Below are 13,280 nucleotides of genomic sequence, written 5' to 3'. Positions count from 1 at the left end.
TAAAACTTTTATTCTTACAGAGGATTCGCAAAAAGATATACAGATAAAATCTGATGACCTATGGATTTATAATTCTAAATATAATTCCACAACGTCGAGAGAGCATATATTTATTTTAGCAATAGGTACACATTTACTCAAATATAAAGATAAAAATGCAGACTTCTGAAATAGTCTAAAAATATAACCTAAAAAAGAAAATCTTGATCAAATATAAAGGAATATGTAGTTACATTCTTAGGAAAAATAGTAGTAAAAATATATGTTAATAAACCATATGTAAACACAGTTTTTAAAGAGAGTTTTGTAAATAGTGCATAAATCTCTATGCATTTTCCATTTGTGTTATCAAATCTTCCCGGGGAATTCAAATCACATGCGTAGGTTACATAGTTAATCCATGATATTCGCACACTCTACTATTATCCCATTCTATAGATGGGAAAATTAAGGCATGGGAAGTCACTGAATATTTTTAAGCTGCGACTGAACTTTAGAACATTGCTTTAAATCACAGGTCCTAAGTCGAATACCGTATCTATTGTAGAAAATGACTTAAGAAAATTGCCATTAGGATACACACACACAGACCTACAATTGAAAAACTGTTGATCTACTTCTTAATGTCATAGGGGAGAAATATTAACTAAATAAAGAATTTCAGGATTCCTTAACAAAATGACGCCACAGTAAATCTTAAGGTATTCTTAGATAAGAGGTTTTGACTTTGTGAAAGTATTTCTTAAAATAGAGATTTTCTCTAATTTCCCAATGACATTTCTATTTAAAACAGAAAAAATGCAGTGTCATAGGGACCTGATAGCATCAGCCAACATTTAGCTTTGCTCACATTATTAGGCAAGTATATTTCCAAATATTACATTAAACGGAGTCACAATAAGTGGATTGTCAAAATTACTGTGACCCCCCAGACAATTGAGCTATATAGTAGATATTTCACTGTAAAATGTACACTTAACCTTGAGAAGATTCGCGCGGCGAATCTGGTAGGGCAGGAACAGAATCATCTAGTGACTTCTACCTGACTGGCTGACGAGTCCCCAGCCTCCCCACCGTGTCATGGAAAATGCAAGAGGAAACAAGATCATGAGCAACTCTGTGTCAGTCAGGTGCTGACACCCACTGTAAGCCCGCAGCACACCCTGTGGGGAGCCTGATACTCATTCCAACACTCCACCCACTTCCCCGAGTCGGATGTGGACTTAACAAACGCCATCATCTGCATAGACAGTACAGCTTCTGGGGCAGTTGTTAGAGAAGCCAGGACATAAACACCTGAGCCCAAATGTTCCGTACGTGCTGTTTCAGGCTCCGGCTTTTGAGGTCTATTTCTGGCTGAAGCAGAAGCCATCGGCACCGTTCTTGCAGGGGGATCAAAAACGGTAGCTCCGGGTCTTGGTAAAAAAAAAAAAAAAAAAAAAAAAAAAATCTGGAAAACAAAGTATATCCCGATTATATCTCAAAGAAGTATCATTAAATGAGAGGCATTATCAGCAAGTGAAAAATGCCTTGGGCACTTGCTGAAGGTGTGATTTGCCACAATAAGCATGTACTGTCCTGGCTAAAGACTGGAGTTTTCAAAATTAAGCTAGAATTCTTTCCTTATCCTACGCGATTCAGTGCTCAGAATAGGACAAATTGCCTGGTGGTACGAGACACCTGGGGAGACGTTCATTTAGGTGTCATTCAAAAATTTCATTTGTAACTGCACATTCCCTTACGTCACGACCTACAGCAAATGCTCCCGAACTTGCCATTAGCAAGTAACAGCTTAGTTTCAGGCAAATTCTAGGAGATGCTGTTGAAAACGCAGAATGATTGCAACTGAGTTCGGACGCTGACGTGTAATTCTATGAAGCCTTATGTTGGTCATGTCACATTTCCACATAAGATATTAAAGACTTCTCAGGCTAACTTCTTATCACATCAATAATTAATAGAGTGGTATACTACAGAAGAAGTATTAGATTGTATTTAACACAGGCTGGTATTACATATATTAAATATATGCATTTATATGCCAGGGCTGTCAACCAAAGCTCTATGGTCACGCAAGGCCCACCGCTTGTTTTTGTAAATTTTATTAGATCCTAGCCTTGGAAGGCGGAATAACAGCCCTCAAAAAATGTCAGGGCTCTGATTCCTGGAACCTGTGAATATGTAACTTACCACGGCAGAAGGAACTTTGCAGATGTGATTATAAAGATTATGGACCTCCTGACTCCCAGCCAGGCGGAGAGACTTGCAGCGCACAGAGGGACACGACGCGCTCTGACTGGCTTCGAAGGTGGGGGAAGAGGTCGTGAACCGAGGGACGTGGGAGGCTCTGGGAGATGGGAGCAGCTCTCGGTGGACAGCGTGAGAACGGGGACCTAAATCCTACAACCTTAAAAACTCGGTTCTGCCAACAACCCAGATTCGTGAGGAAACGTTCTCCCCGGGAGCCTTCAGAAAGGAAGGCGGCCGGGCCCGACACCTCGATGTTGACCGGGTAGAGAGCCGTGAGGGTTTCCTGACTCACAGAACTGTCACGTATTAAATTTGTGTCCTGTAATCAACTTTCAGGAGTTCGTTTTTAGTGATTTGTTACGGAAAACGAATGTGACACCCACACCTATTTACCGATGAATTGGCTGAGGCTGCTTTCAAACTACAAAGCAGAGTTAAGAGGGTGGGAGATTGGCCTGATGGGCTGCAAAGCCTAAAATACTGGCCGGCTGGCCCTTTGCAGCCAAGGTCTGTCCACCCCTGATACTACACATCAACTACCTGGATAGATACTACTTTGGTCCCTATTTTACAAATTAAAAAAAAAAAAAAAAAGGCAGAATGGTTAAGTAACTGCTCTGGGTCATCCGGAGCATCCAAGGTGAGCAGGGGTTCAAGCCCAGGTGGGGCTGACTTCTGAGCACGCCTCACCCCTCGGTCAGGTGCAGCATCCGGGATGCTCACCTGAGGCCCCTTAGCGCCGGCAGAAAGCCACGGGGAGCTCCCGGCTGGGCACCAGGATGCCTAAGTGCAGCATGGTCACAGGCTCGCTGTCCGTGGCCATGATGTCGTATTTGCGGACGATCTGGAGCACACGTGCACAAAGCGGCAGGGTTACCCGCCCCGCCCCCGCCTCGTGGGGGGCACGGGACGCGGCCGTGGACGGCGTCGGGGCTTTTACCCAGCAGAGCGCCAAGTGGAGCTGCAGCTCGGCTAACCGGCGGCCGACGCACATCCTCTTCCCCACGCCGAAAGGAAGGTGCGCAAAGGGGTTGATCTTTTTCTCTTGAAGCCATCGTTCGGGTCTAAACTGACTCGGATCTTCAAAGTTTTCTTCATCAGACCCCAACACCTGGGTGTTGAGCACCAGCACTGTCTAGAAACACACAGAAACACGTAGCATTTAAAATAACCAGAAGACGACGTCTGAATCGCGAAATTTATGAAGGCAATCACCTTCCCAACGGAAAAGCAACCACACAGTTATAATGGTGAAGATTTGCAAATGTGTGGTGTGCTCAGCATGGTGGGTTTCGTTATTATCCCCATTTCACAGATGAGAAAGGCAAGGCTCACAGAGGTCACGTAACTCGCTCAATGGCTGTCCCCACAGCCATCATTCCTGACCCTATACTATGCAACAAGTCAACTATGCACTACAATCTACATATCTGAAAAAAAAAACAAAAACAAAAACGAATGCTTTCCTCGTAAAAAACTCTCAGAGGATGCAGATGAATATTTGGAAAGCGTGTCTTTCAAAACTCCGTAAGTTTCTAATTCTACTTACTCCTTTGGGTAAAGCATACTCGCCCAGCACCGTGGCCTCGTCGAGAGTCCTAGTGGTAAACGGCACACTCGGGGTGAGCCTGAAATAAACAAACCCGGAAGGGTAGAGGTGGGCACGAGTGTCTGCGGGAAGGCAGATGCTGCTTACATCGACTGTCGCTTCTGTTTGTAATCCAAGAGGAAACCTGATCACGTTTCTTCGTAAAGAATTCTCGTCGTTTCTTCCCCCAAAATGTATATCTTGTGTTTCTACACCTTATCCTCGCAGGTGGCTAAACCCCCAGGACTGGCCTGCTTTGTAGTTGTTAGTAGTGGTTTTGCCCCGTTTCATTCCGGATTTCGAACATGTGCGTTTTTCACGCTTCACCCTGACGTTCAATGGTTGCTCTGGGTTTCTCTCATCTACCCTTCGCGAGGGTGAAGGCGTGTCCATGTAATCCGAAGGTGGTGCGAGTTTTGTTTTCCGGAAAGGGTGTAAAGAGAATTTTCAAAGGACGTTTTATACCAGTGGCTCTGAAACAGGGATGCTTCCACGTCTTAGAGAATGATATGGTGCCCTTGCTGGGCTGTCACCTCAGATCTTTCGATCATGGCCCTAATCTCGGTTATTGCATACGGCATTCATTAGAGTATCAGTATTACTGATTTAAAGGGGAGGATACTGACTTTCCGAGATGTGATAGAATTTGGCCAAGTGATTTCGAGAATGAGAAATAGAAAAGAAATATGGTTCCAAGGCTCTTTTTTTTTCTTTTTTTTTTGCAGTTGGTAAGTGTTTATGAATTAACTGTGAAGTCGACTGTAGGAGAGACCCCTTATTACATAGAACAGCTCTCTAACCTACAAGCTTAGGCATGTGTTCTTACCTCATGGATTCTTTTAGACAGGCTTTTAGATATGGCATGTTCCTCAAATCCTCTGCCCGTGGCGTCCGATTCTCAGGCAGGACACTCTGAATTTCCTTAAGAAGCTTCTGTTGCACATGGGGATTACGGGATAAATTGTAGAGGAGCCACATTAAGCCGTTGGCTGTCTGAAAAACAAATGGACACAAACCTGAGTTTCTGCAAACTAACTGTCTTGAAACCAGTGTGAGCCAAACCGAAGGTGATGCCCACCACTCTGCTCTGCAAACAGGTTAGTGAGGCTTTGTCACAGGTCATTTGCTGAGCCTCAAGCCAATACGCAACATGAAAAGTCAGATGTATTTTACTTAAACATGTAAATTAAAGACAGTTTATTTATTGAAGGAATCAAAACAGAATCCTGTACATAATTTGCTGCATTAGGACACTTAACATATCATTTGATACAAAAATGGTTTGAACACAAATGAGCGCGCTATCCAGAATGGTCATGTTTTTGTTTGTTTGCACGTCTACTGTCTGTCCCCTGCCGCCCGGTAAGTTCCACGAGGGGAACTGGTTCGTGGTGGTCTCTCAAGTATCTGGCACATAGTAGGCACACGATAGTGTCTGAATTTTTTAAATTTATCGAACAGGTATTTATTGAGCACCTACTATATGCCAAGTGCTCTTCTACCTCTGAGGAATACAGCAGAGGATAGGACCAAGTCATCACCCTCACAGAGCTCACATTCCAGTTGGGGGGGAAAAATGGGTGAAGCTTTACTTTCATCGCCCTAAGGAGCCTCTTTGGGGAAGCGAGTTGAAATGGATTCCTACTTTTGAGAAGCTTCTGGAACATGAGAAATCAGAACCTTGCTATTCCCCGATGTAGAAAGCGCTATTTTTCCTTCAGCCAAGAACCTCTATGGAATAGGGTGAAAATGTGGACGAGAAATGAACCAGTTTACATTCTTCGTAGAGGCTACCGGTGTATGAAATAGTGGGCCTATGAGGACTCTTAATATGCTCATTCCAACGGTAGCTTAAAAAATGAATTGGGACAATTAAACCCACCTGAACGCTTGTCAGTGTTTGTGTGCGGTGTGGGTGCTGTGTACCTCCTACGAGTGCCCACCACGTCGGGGACAGAATTCCGACAATTAGGCATTTCGTTTCAATTTAAATCAACATCCCCAAATGCTCTATGTTCATTTTTTAAGCGTAACAATATTATCAGGCTGGCAGAGAGTATTCCAATATTTTTACAATATGTAACAGCCACAGTTAGGTAACATGCAGAACCACGGAAAATATACCCGACTGTTAAAAATTTAGCTCATCTGTCTTGCTGCGGTGTGGAATCTCATCACTTCTGAATTCCTGCAGCAGTCCGCATGGTGATCTCAGCGCTTACGTACCATGCTGGACTTTGTCACTAGGATACTGGGCACAGACCAAGATCTAGCTCTAGAATTTTCCTCCTGCCAAACGCTTAAGCACAAAGGCGGTGCCTTGGGTCTCCCACAGCACCTAGGATGAGACTTTTCATCTGTGCTGAGCTCCGGCTCAGTTAATCCCTGTGGAACGTGTGAGTTGAATGACTACTTAAAATGCCCCATGAAAAAGATGTTGCAGGCCGTTTACTCGGCAAACTACCACCACACTCACTGTTTCCACCGCAGCGAGCTGGAGGTCCGTGACGGCCGCGTACAATTCTTTCTTTGAAAGCTGATTGCTGTGATAGATATCGCAAAGGAAATCTGGCCCGGGCTGCCCAGAGTATTTGTCTAACCGCTGGTCGACACAAGATTTGACTATTGGAGAAGAGAAGAGGGAGAGGACGTTAATTGGACGTTAGGATGCGGAAGAGGATGAAAGGTAATGTCTGACGCTGCGGGTCTGCAGTTCGCCTCTTGACTAGTAAAAGCTTAGAGCTTGGAGGACATCACCGTGAGACACAGGTGGGGTTCGGAATCACAACTTGGACCGAGATCCAGGTGTCTGGTTAATCTGGTCACCGTTATAGGCAAATACACTAATACAGGATTTGGCTCTCAAATCTTGGCAATGGATGAGGGGAGAAGCCCTCCCTCAGTGTTATCAAACATAAACACACGCGCACACGCGCACACGCATGCACACACGATGCCCATGAATGCTGCCCATGAATGTTTAATGTTTGTAAAGTAAGGCGTAAGTCTCCCTCACTTCCATCCATGATGCGAGCCTCGACCAGAATAATAATAATGGTGATGGTGGCAGTAATAATGACAACAGTGGTCAGAGTACGAGCTCTGGGGGCCGTTCTGCCTGACCTCGAACCCTGGCTATGCTATCACCAAGTGTTGAATCTCGAGACGGCTACTTAAATGCTTTGTGCCTCAATTCTGTCGTTTGAGACTAAAAGAAGGACCCACCTTAGAGTATTTTGATGGTAATTATATGAGTGTGTGTGTATAAGATATATGTATTATTATATCACAGAACAATAACCTAGCACCAAATAGTCCCTCCATATTGGAGCAGAAATGAGTCCGATACCCTGAGATACTGTCATGTGCCAGGTTTGTACGTTATCTGTTTTAGACCTAGAAATAGTCGCATTGGGTTAGGTAACTCGCATTCTTGTCCTCATCTCAGGGATAAGACAGCCAAGATGACAAGGAGAAGGCAGGTTTGGCCACCCCACCAGTGACAGTGCTGGGACTTGAACCCAGGTTTCTGCGACTCCGAAGCTCTTGCTTCTAACCACTCCCGGCTCCCAAGACGACAGAAAACTGCCTCTTGACTCTTCCTTAGAATTCGTCTACACCGCGGCGATCCCCAAGCTCGTGCTTGCCAAGCCCCAAAGAATCAGAAGTGACTCCATCAAAGGATCAGGGTGGCCAGACCAAGCGGACCGTCCCAGACCTCTGGGCAGCAGCTCCAGACCCAGGGTGGCCGGGGGTGGGGTGGCCATGGTACCTGATTTGAAAATGGTGTCCCAGGCCAGCGTGTGGGCCTGCCAGACCTTGGTGTTGAGGCTCCGGTGCAGCTCGACAGGTGTGACCATCATCTTCCCAAATGTGCTCATCATCTGTGAGGGACCCACACACCCTTTCATCCGGGTTCTCTTCCTCGCCATGACAACTTTCACTCCGGAATACAGGTGTTCTGAACACAGCACCCAGTGCCTCCCCAAAGGCCGGAATTCAAAGGACCACCCCCTGCCCCCGACCCCCAGGCCTCTCCGCAGGGGTCCCGAAGGCAGGCCCCACCCCATCCCCCAGTGACAGAATAAGAATCATCTTTAGGAGGATGATTTTCTGCTGGAAATGTTTAATAAAAAATTTGCCCTTATAACCTAAATGTTAAAAAAAGAGAAAAAAGCAAAAAGGAAAACTGTAACTTTCATATTCACTTCAATTTCCAATCCTTTCTAAACATCGGCCATTTCTAGACCGGTTTCACAGTGTCTAATTCAAAAATTTCAAATCTGAAAATTTTCAGACTCTTTAAAATACTATTTTAATCAACTGAACTTAAACTGAAATACCCAGTTCGATTTTGCCTAAGCAATGATTTCACGTGCTTCCGCATGAAAATGCATGTAATGCACATTAAAATGGACACATAATCATCAGAATAAAATATGTGTGCATGCCACTCTTGGAGGAAGACTGTGACAGCTTTCTTACGTCCTGGAGTACTCGGGCAGGAAGACCTCTCTCTTCCTAGGGGGCGCTTACTGTTTTGATGGCCGCGATGAAGTTCAAAGCTTCCTCCCCTGCATTCTTCTGAAGGAGCCCAAATCTCTTCTCATAGAGCACAAGGCAGATGCCTGTTATTTAAAAATAATCAACACTGTTCCACAATCTGGACTCTATGATCAATCAGCGGGCTACCAAAGCCTGGATTCTCTCTCTCTCCGGTCTCCACCGTCTGAAACCATCTCCCCACAGACACCCTCGTGGCTTGCCCCTACCCTTCCTTTAGGTCTCCCCTCAAATGTCTCCTTATCACAGCAGGCTTGCCCCATCTTGCTGGGCATCAATGTTCTTCCCCGACTCCCTTAGCCCCTGGCAGGGTAGGTACTACACTGTGTTGAATGCCTCGTCGTTTACCACTCCTGCTAGAATCTAAGCTCCATGTGAGCACGGATGTGGCCTGTTGTGTTCACTGCTGTGTCCCTAGTCCCCAGTGTGGTGTCTGGCACGTGGCAGGTAGCCACTAAGTGTTTGTTGATTGACCACACAAACCACCCATCGTGCAAAGCGTAACTTCCGTGCCTGGAGGCGTTAGAAAGGCTGCCGTGGTCCCTCCGCATCGGCCACGGTCTATGGTTACGGAGGAGCTGTCCACGGAGCCCGCGTTTTATCCTCAAAAAATCACCTGCCAAATCCGATGAACAAGACTGTAAAAACAACTTACTTTCGAATGACCATTTGTTCAGTTCGCTGTATAAGTCTTCGACGTGGCCTCTCTCATCACAGAGCTCATCTATTCTACCTGTAAAATCTGCCAAGACCTTGAAAAAAAGGAAGAAACCACAAAAGACACAGTCCAGTCATTGAGGGAAGATGAAAGTTTAAAGCTCAGTAAGCTACCCTCAGGTTTCTCTGCCTTGTGTGTTCACTGAAGCAATGTTAATTATGTATTTTCCTTGGGAGGTCACCTGACACCCCAAAACTTGGTCCTGGGCTGTTTCCTCAGCTTTTCCTACGGCCACCCTAAAGCTTCAGTTTCAACTTTTGATCTAAATTTAAAGAAAGCCAAACATTTCTTCCAATCAGAACGGGGACTAAACCACAAAGCAGAAGTCAGTCAAGTGTCCCTTGTTGGCACGACGTCTCAAAGAACAATCCTGAGGTATGCCGTGTCCATAACTGGGCGAGCAAACATCACATTACTGACTGGTGGTGTGTTAAGCGTGTTGAGCTCGAAGCCAGGAGATCTGCACATCCTGGATGTGGCTCCCTCACTAAATGGCTCCGTGACCTTGGACTAGTCACGTAAGGCCTTCAGCTGCCAGTGTCCAAAATCAGGGTTTTAGAGGACTAACGCCTCACTTCGGACGAGGCTTGTCGAGTACCAAGCTCCGCACAAAGTATGTCATCGTAGCCGGTCCTCACGACAGCCTTGTGAGGTAGAAAGTGCTACCGTGAGTCCCGTGTCTCAGGTGACACATGAGAAAGCCGAGGCTTCGAGAGAGGCTGAGGCACTTGCCTTGGACACAGAACCAAGAAGTGGCCGTGCTGGGGCCTGGAACAAAATCTCTATGACTACGAAGCCCACCCACGTAACCAGTGGGCACGTTCAGTTTGCCACACAGTGCATTTAAGAGTACTTTGAATTAGTTACCATCAAAAAATTCAGAGGTTTCTGAATTTTGGATTTTTAGAGATTTGTGAGCGTATGGATTTTCCACTACTTGTCAATAATAGTAATAATAATAATAATAATAATAGAGTCTGAAGACATTGCTGGAGCTTGGGCAGCTGTTTCTTCTAGAAAGGGCATGCACTGTTTGCGGAAACCCCTACCAGGCCTGCCTCATCACACATCTTTATTAATTACCTGGACCTTGGAAGCTCCCGAGTTTGCAATCTTTCACCTGTACAATCTTATGTGGCTCCAAGTTCAGTTCAAAATAAACGTCCAGAGTGAACAGGAGTAAAAAGAGTTTATAATATGTTAAACCTCTTTCTCTTTGGCCCCTGTTGGCTAAAGGGCACTATCTAAATACCTCAGCGTGGCGCGAAAATCGTTCGTCAAGACCTGCCTTCATTTCTCATTTGTCAAGTCCAGCATCATTTCAGAGAGAGCCCACTTCTGAATGCACTATTCCCTCTTCATACCATGCCATGTCGGGCCTTCATCGTCTGGATGCCTTCCTCCACCTTCTCTGGCTTGCAGACTCCTACTCATCCCACAAAACCCAGCTCGCATGTCACTACTAGGGAAGGTTACGCTCATCATCTCATTTAATCCGGAGGGTAAACCCATGGAGTGAGAATTTTCACTCCCATTTTATCGATTGGGAAACTGAGGCTCAGGGACGTTAAAGGGTATCGTCGGGTTACACAGCTGGGGGGGGGGGGTAGAAGGCTGATATTCAAATCCGAGACTGTAGAATAGCAAACCGTTTGCTGGTAACGGCCCCGTGGTCGTGATATTGCTTTGAAAGAGGGTGAAGGAGGGAAGAGTAAGGGTTTGGGGGGAGGAGGGCGTGGAAAAGAATGAGGACAAAGCGAAGCATCCCAAGTCACCCCAAGTGCCCGCTTTGCTCTCTGCACTTCGTAGCCATGACTAGGAGAAACTCCACCCACCCCTCAGCTGACCCAGGAAAGCTGGCCCCAGCCGGCAGACCTCATTGATTTTCTTGTCCATCTTCATGATTTCGACTGGTTTCATTAGTTTCTTTTGAAAGGCACTTCGGACCCTCTGCCAGTCTTTCCCTTCCCTGGGAGAGAAGTAGGAAGATATTCAGAACAAACTGAAAAAGAAAAGATACCTCCAGCTCTTCAGCTGCATGAATGATGTCATCAAATAAACACTGAGAATCGTGCCAAGAGGATTAGCATTGGCATATCTGGGGCTGGTGTGACCATAGGGTGAGACAGCCCCTTCCCTCCCGGCCAGAGAAAGCCCCCGAAGGGTGACGTTCGGATCATTTGGGTTCAGGGCCGTTGAGGTGTCTGCTGGTGCTGGGTGTGAGCGGGCAGGCCAGATGGCTCCATTCCCAGCAGTGAGAGTAGGCACCCAGGTCTGCGTGAGGAAAAAGCTCATCTTCTTTCAACCCAATGACTTGGGTTGAAAGTCACATTCACAAAACACCTCAATTTTAGAGTTTCGCCATTGCCTCCAGATAAAACCACAGCCAGAGATCCCCTGGAGTGCACTAGATCATAATTTTCCACTCTTCTCCAGAAGGAGAGGTCACGGTCAAAAGCAAAGGAAGTTCATTTCTGGCCTTTGAGCTTCTAAGTGGGGGACGGGGGGAAGGTTACAGGGATTTTTAAGGGATAGTTTTGTTTGTATAACTCGTTTGTCTGACACGATGACTTCAGAACCTCTTCCTGCCCAAATTATCTGAACCCCACAATTTGTATAACGCTCTTTTGGCATTTTTCGGCCAGGAAAGGCATGGTCCTGCCCCGTTGCGGGCGAGGACGCAGGTGTTGGGGGCGCAGCACACCTGTCGCTCAAACCACGCTTTGTGCAAGAGTTAGAGCCTGCGCCAGGTAGAGCTTTCGCGGTCACAGACAAGCCCCAGGGGGCCTCTTTGTACACGCATCAGGCCCGGCCGCCGGCCCGCACCCCGCCGCCGGGACTCACAGGATGAGCAGCCCGTAGCTCTCCCGGCGGTGGTCGCGGTAGGCCTTCCAGGGTTTGATCTCCAGCCGCTGGGGGTAGGCGCTCTCCGTGCGGTACAGCGCTTCCAGCAGGCGCGGCGAGCCCAGGTGCACCGCGTCGAAGGCACCCAACCTCAGGCGGAAAATCTCGCCGTACTTTTTGTGGCACTCGGCCTGCAGCGGGCCGGGCGCGGCGACGAGTCAGCGCGCGTCCCTTGCGGTCGGGTTGCGTGCGCTTCGCCCTCGCCCCTCCTCGCTCCCGGGGACCGCCGCTGCCCCGACACCCGAGCGCGCCCGGTGCGCCCTGGCCCCGCGCCCCACGGGGAGCAGGTGGTTTGGAGAGAAGGGCAGGGCAGGGGGAGGGAACCGGGGCGCGACGAGGCATTTACCAGCGTGTCGTGCTGCTTCTTGAGCCCCCCTTTCCAGAGGATCTCCAGCAGGCTGCCCAGCAGTGGCCAGTTGGTGGGGCCCGGCAGGGAGGTCGCGGGCTGCGCCTCGCCACGTTGCGTCGGCGCGCGCAGGGGCACCTCCCGCGGCCCAGGGGGCGCGCGCCCCGTGGACGGCACGGATCTGGGGGGCTGCCCGAGGCGGCACAGCTGCTGTAGGAAGGCGGCCAGGGCGCGGCTTGAGCTGATGGGCGAGCTCATGGCTCAGGGGTGAGACCTGGCGCGTGGGGACGCACGGGGACCGGCACGGGCGAGTTGCTGAGGTGGCCCCGGCCGGGTTGGGGGCTTAACAATTCTGGGAAAGAGAGGCAAAGAGGACCTGCCGGTGTGATGGGGAGGGGCGGAAGAGGGACCGAGGGCAGAGGGGACCTCGGCGAGGATGCGCGACCCCGCACGGCCCAGGAGCCCCGCGGCGCGCGTGCCGGCCGAGCGCTGGCCGCGGGGGCCGGAGGGGGCAGCCGAGGGTGGTGGGCGTCTTTCGAAAGAAGAAGGGAAGGGATGGGGTCCGCCGGTGGGTGCGCCAGTCCGACTCGCAGGTCTGGAGCCGCCAGGTGGAGGTGTCGAGGGGCGGAGAAGAGATGCCGCGGGCGCGGCGGTTTCCTCCTGGCGTCTCCATGCTCCAAGCGCAGGACCAGGTATTTATGGAGAGCGGGCAGGCCCTGGGTGGCCAATGAGCACGCCGAGTGGGGCGGAGTGGGCCCTGGCTGGCCTGGCCCGGAGGGACGCGGGACCCTGGGTGGGGGGAGGGGAGTGGCGGGCGGTCGGTCCTGGAAATAGGATGGAGTCAGCGAGGTGAACGAGGGCGTCCGGGCCCCGGGGTGACTGGGAGCGCGGCGCACTCCACCCAGGAGGTG

At 48.9% G+C, this 13,280-nt stretch overlaps 1 protein-coding gene across 2 annotated transcripts; it reads right to left on the bottom strand.

Annotated features, from left to right (window-relative positions):
* Positions 1-184: 184 nt before the first annotated feature.
* Positions 185-13,039, bottom strand: LOC107498143 (1,25-dihydroxyvitamin D(3) 24-hydroxylase, mitochondrial). Of its 2 annotated transcripts, XM_016120834.2 has the most exons (11): positions 12,370-13,039; positions 11,964-12,154; positions 10,995-11,088; positions 9,057-9,153; positions 8,375-8,466; positions 7,611-7,722; positions 6,315-6,460; positions 4,665-4,831; positions 3,800-3,878; positions 3,191-3,385; positions 185-3,094 (listed from the first exon to the last, which is right to left on the bottom strand). In XM_016120834.2, exons 1-11 carry the CDS (start codon positions 12,625-12,627, stop codon positions 2,984-2,986), a joined length of 1,542 nt encoding a protein of 513 aa, XP_015976320.2. In that variant the 5' UTR covers positions 12,628-13,039; the 3' UTR covers positions 185-2,983. The 2 variants fall into 2 exon arrangements, with proteins under 2 accessions (XP_015976320.2, XP_015976319.2); XM_016120833.2 differs by having other exon boundaries at positions 185-3,385.
* Positions 13,040-13,280: the final 241 nt, after the last annotated feature.

Source organism: Rousettus aegyptiacus, unplaced genomic scaffold (assembly GCF_014176215.1).
Source record: "Rousettus aegyptiacus isolate mRouAeg1 unplaced genomic scaffold, mRouAeg1.p scaffold_m13_p_12, whole genome shotgun sequence".
In the NCBI taxonomy this organism is placed as follows: Eukaryota; Metazoa; Chordata; class Mammalia; order Chiroptera; family Pteropodidae; genus Rousettus; species Rousettus aegyptiacus.
The sequence above is the reverse complement of the archived record's forward strand: the minus strand, read 5'-3'. Positions and strand labels throughout refer to the sequence as shown.

Excerpts from the sequence above, each read along its gene's own strand:
- LOC107498143 (XM_016120833.2), bottom strand. The coding sequence starts at position 12,627 with ATGAGCTCGCCCATCAGCTCAAGCCGCGCCCTGGCCGCCTTCCTACAG. Across the intron at positions 12,155-12,369 it reads AGAAGCAGCACGACACGCTG|GCCGAGTGCCACAAAAAGTA; the intron begins GTAAATGCCTCG and ends GGCCCGCTGCAG. Across the intron at positions 3,879-4,664 it reads TGTCTAAAAGAATCCATGAG|GCTCACCCCGAGTGTGCCGT; the intron begins GTAAGAACACAT and ends TGTTTATTTCAG.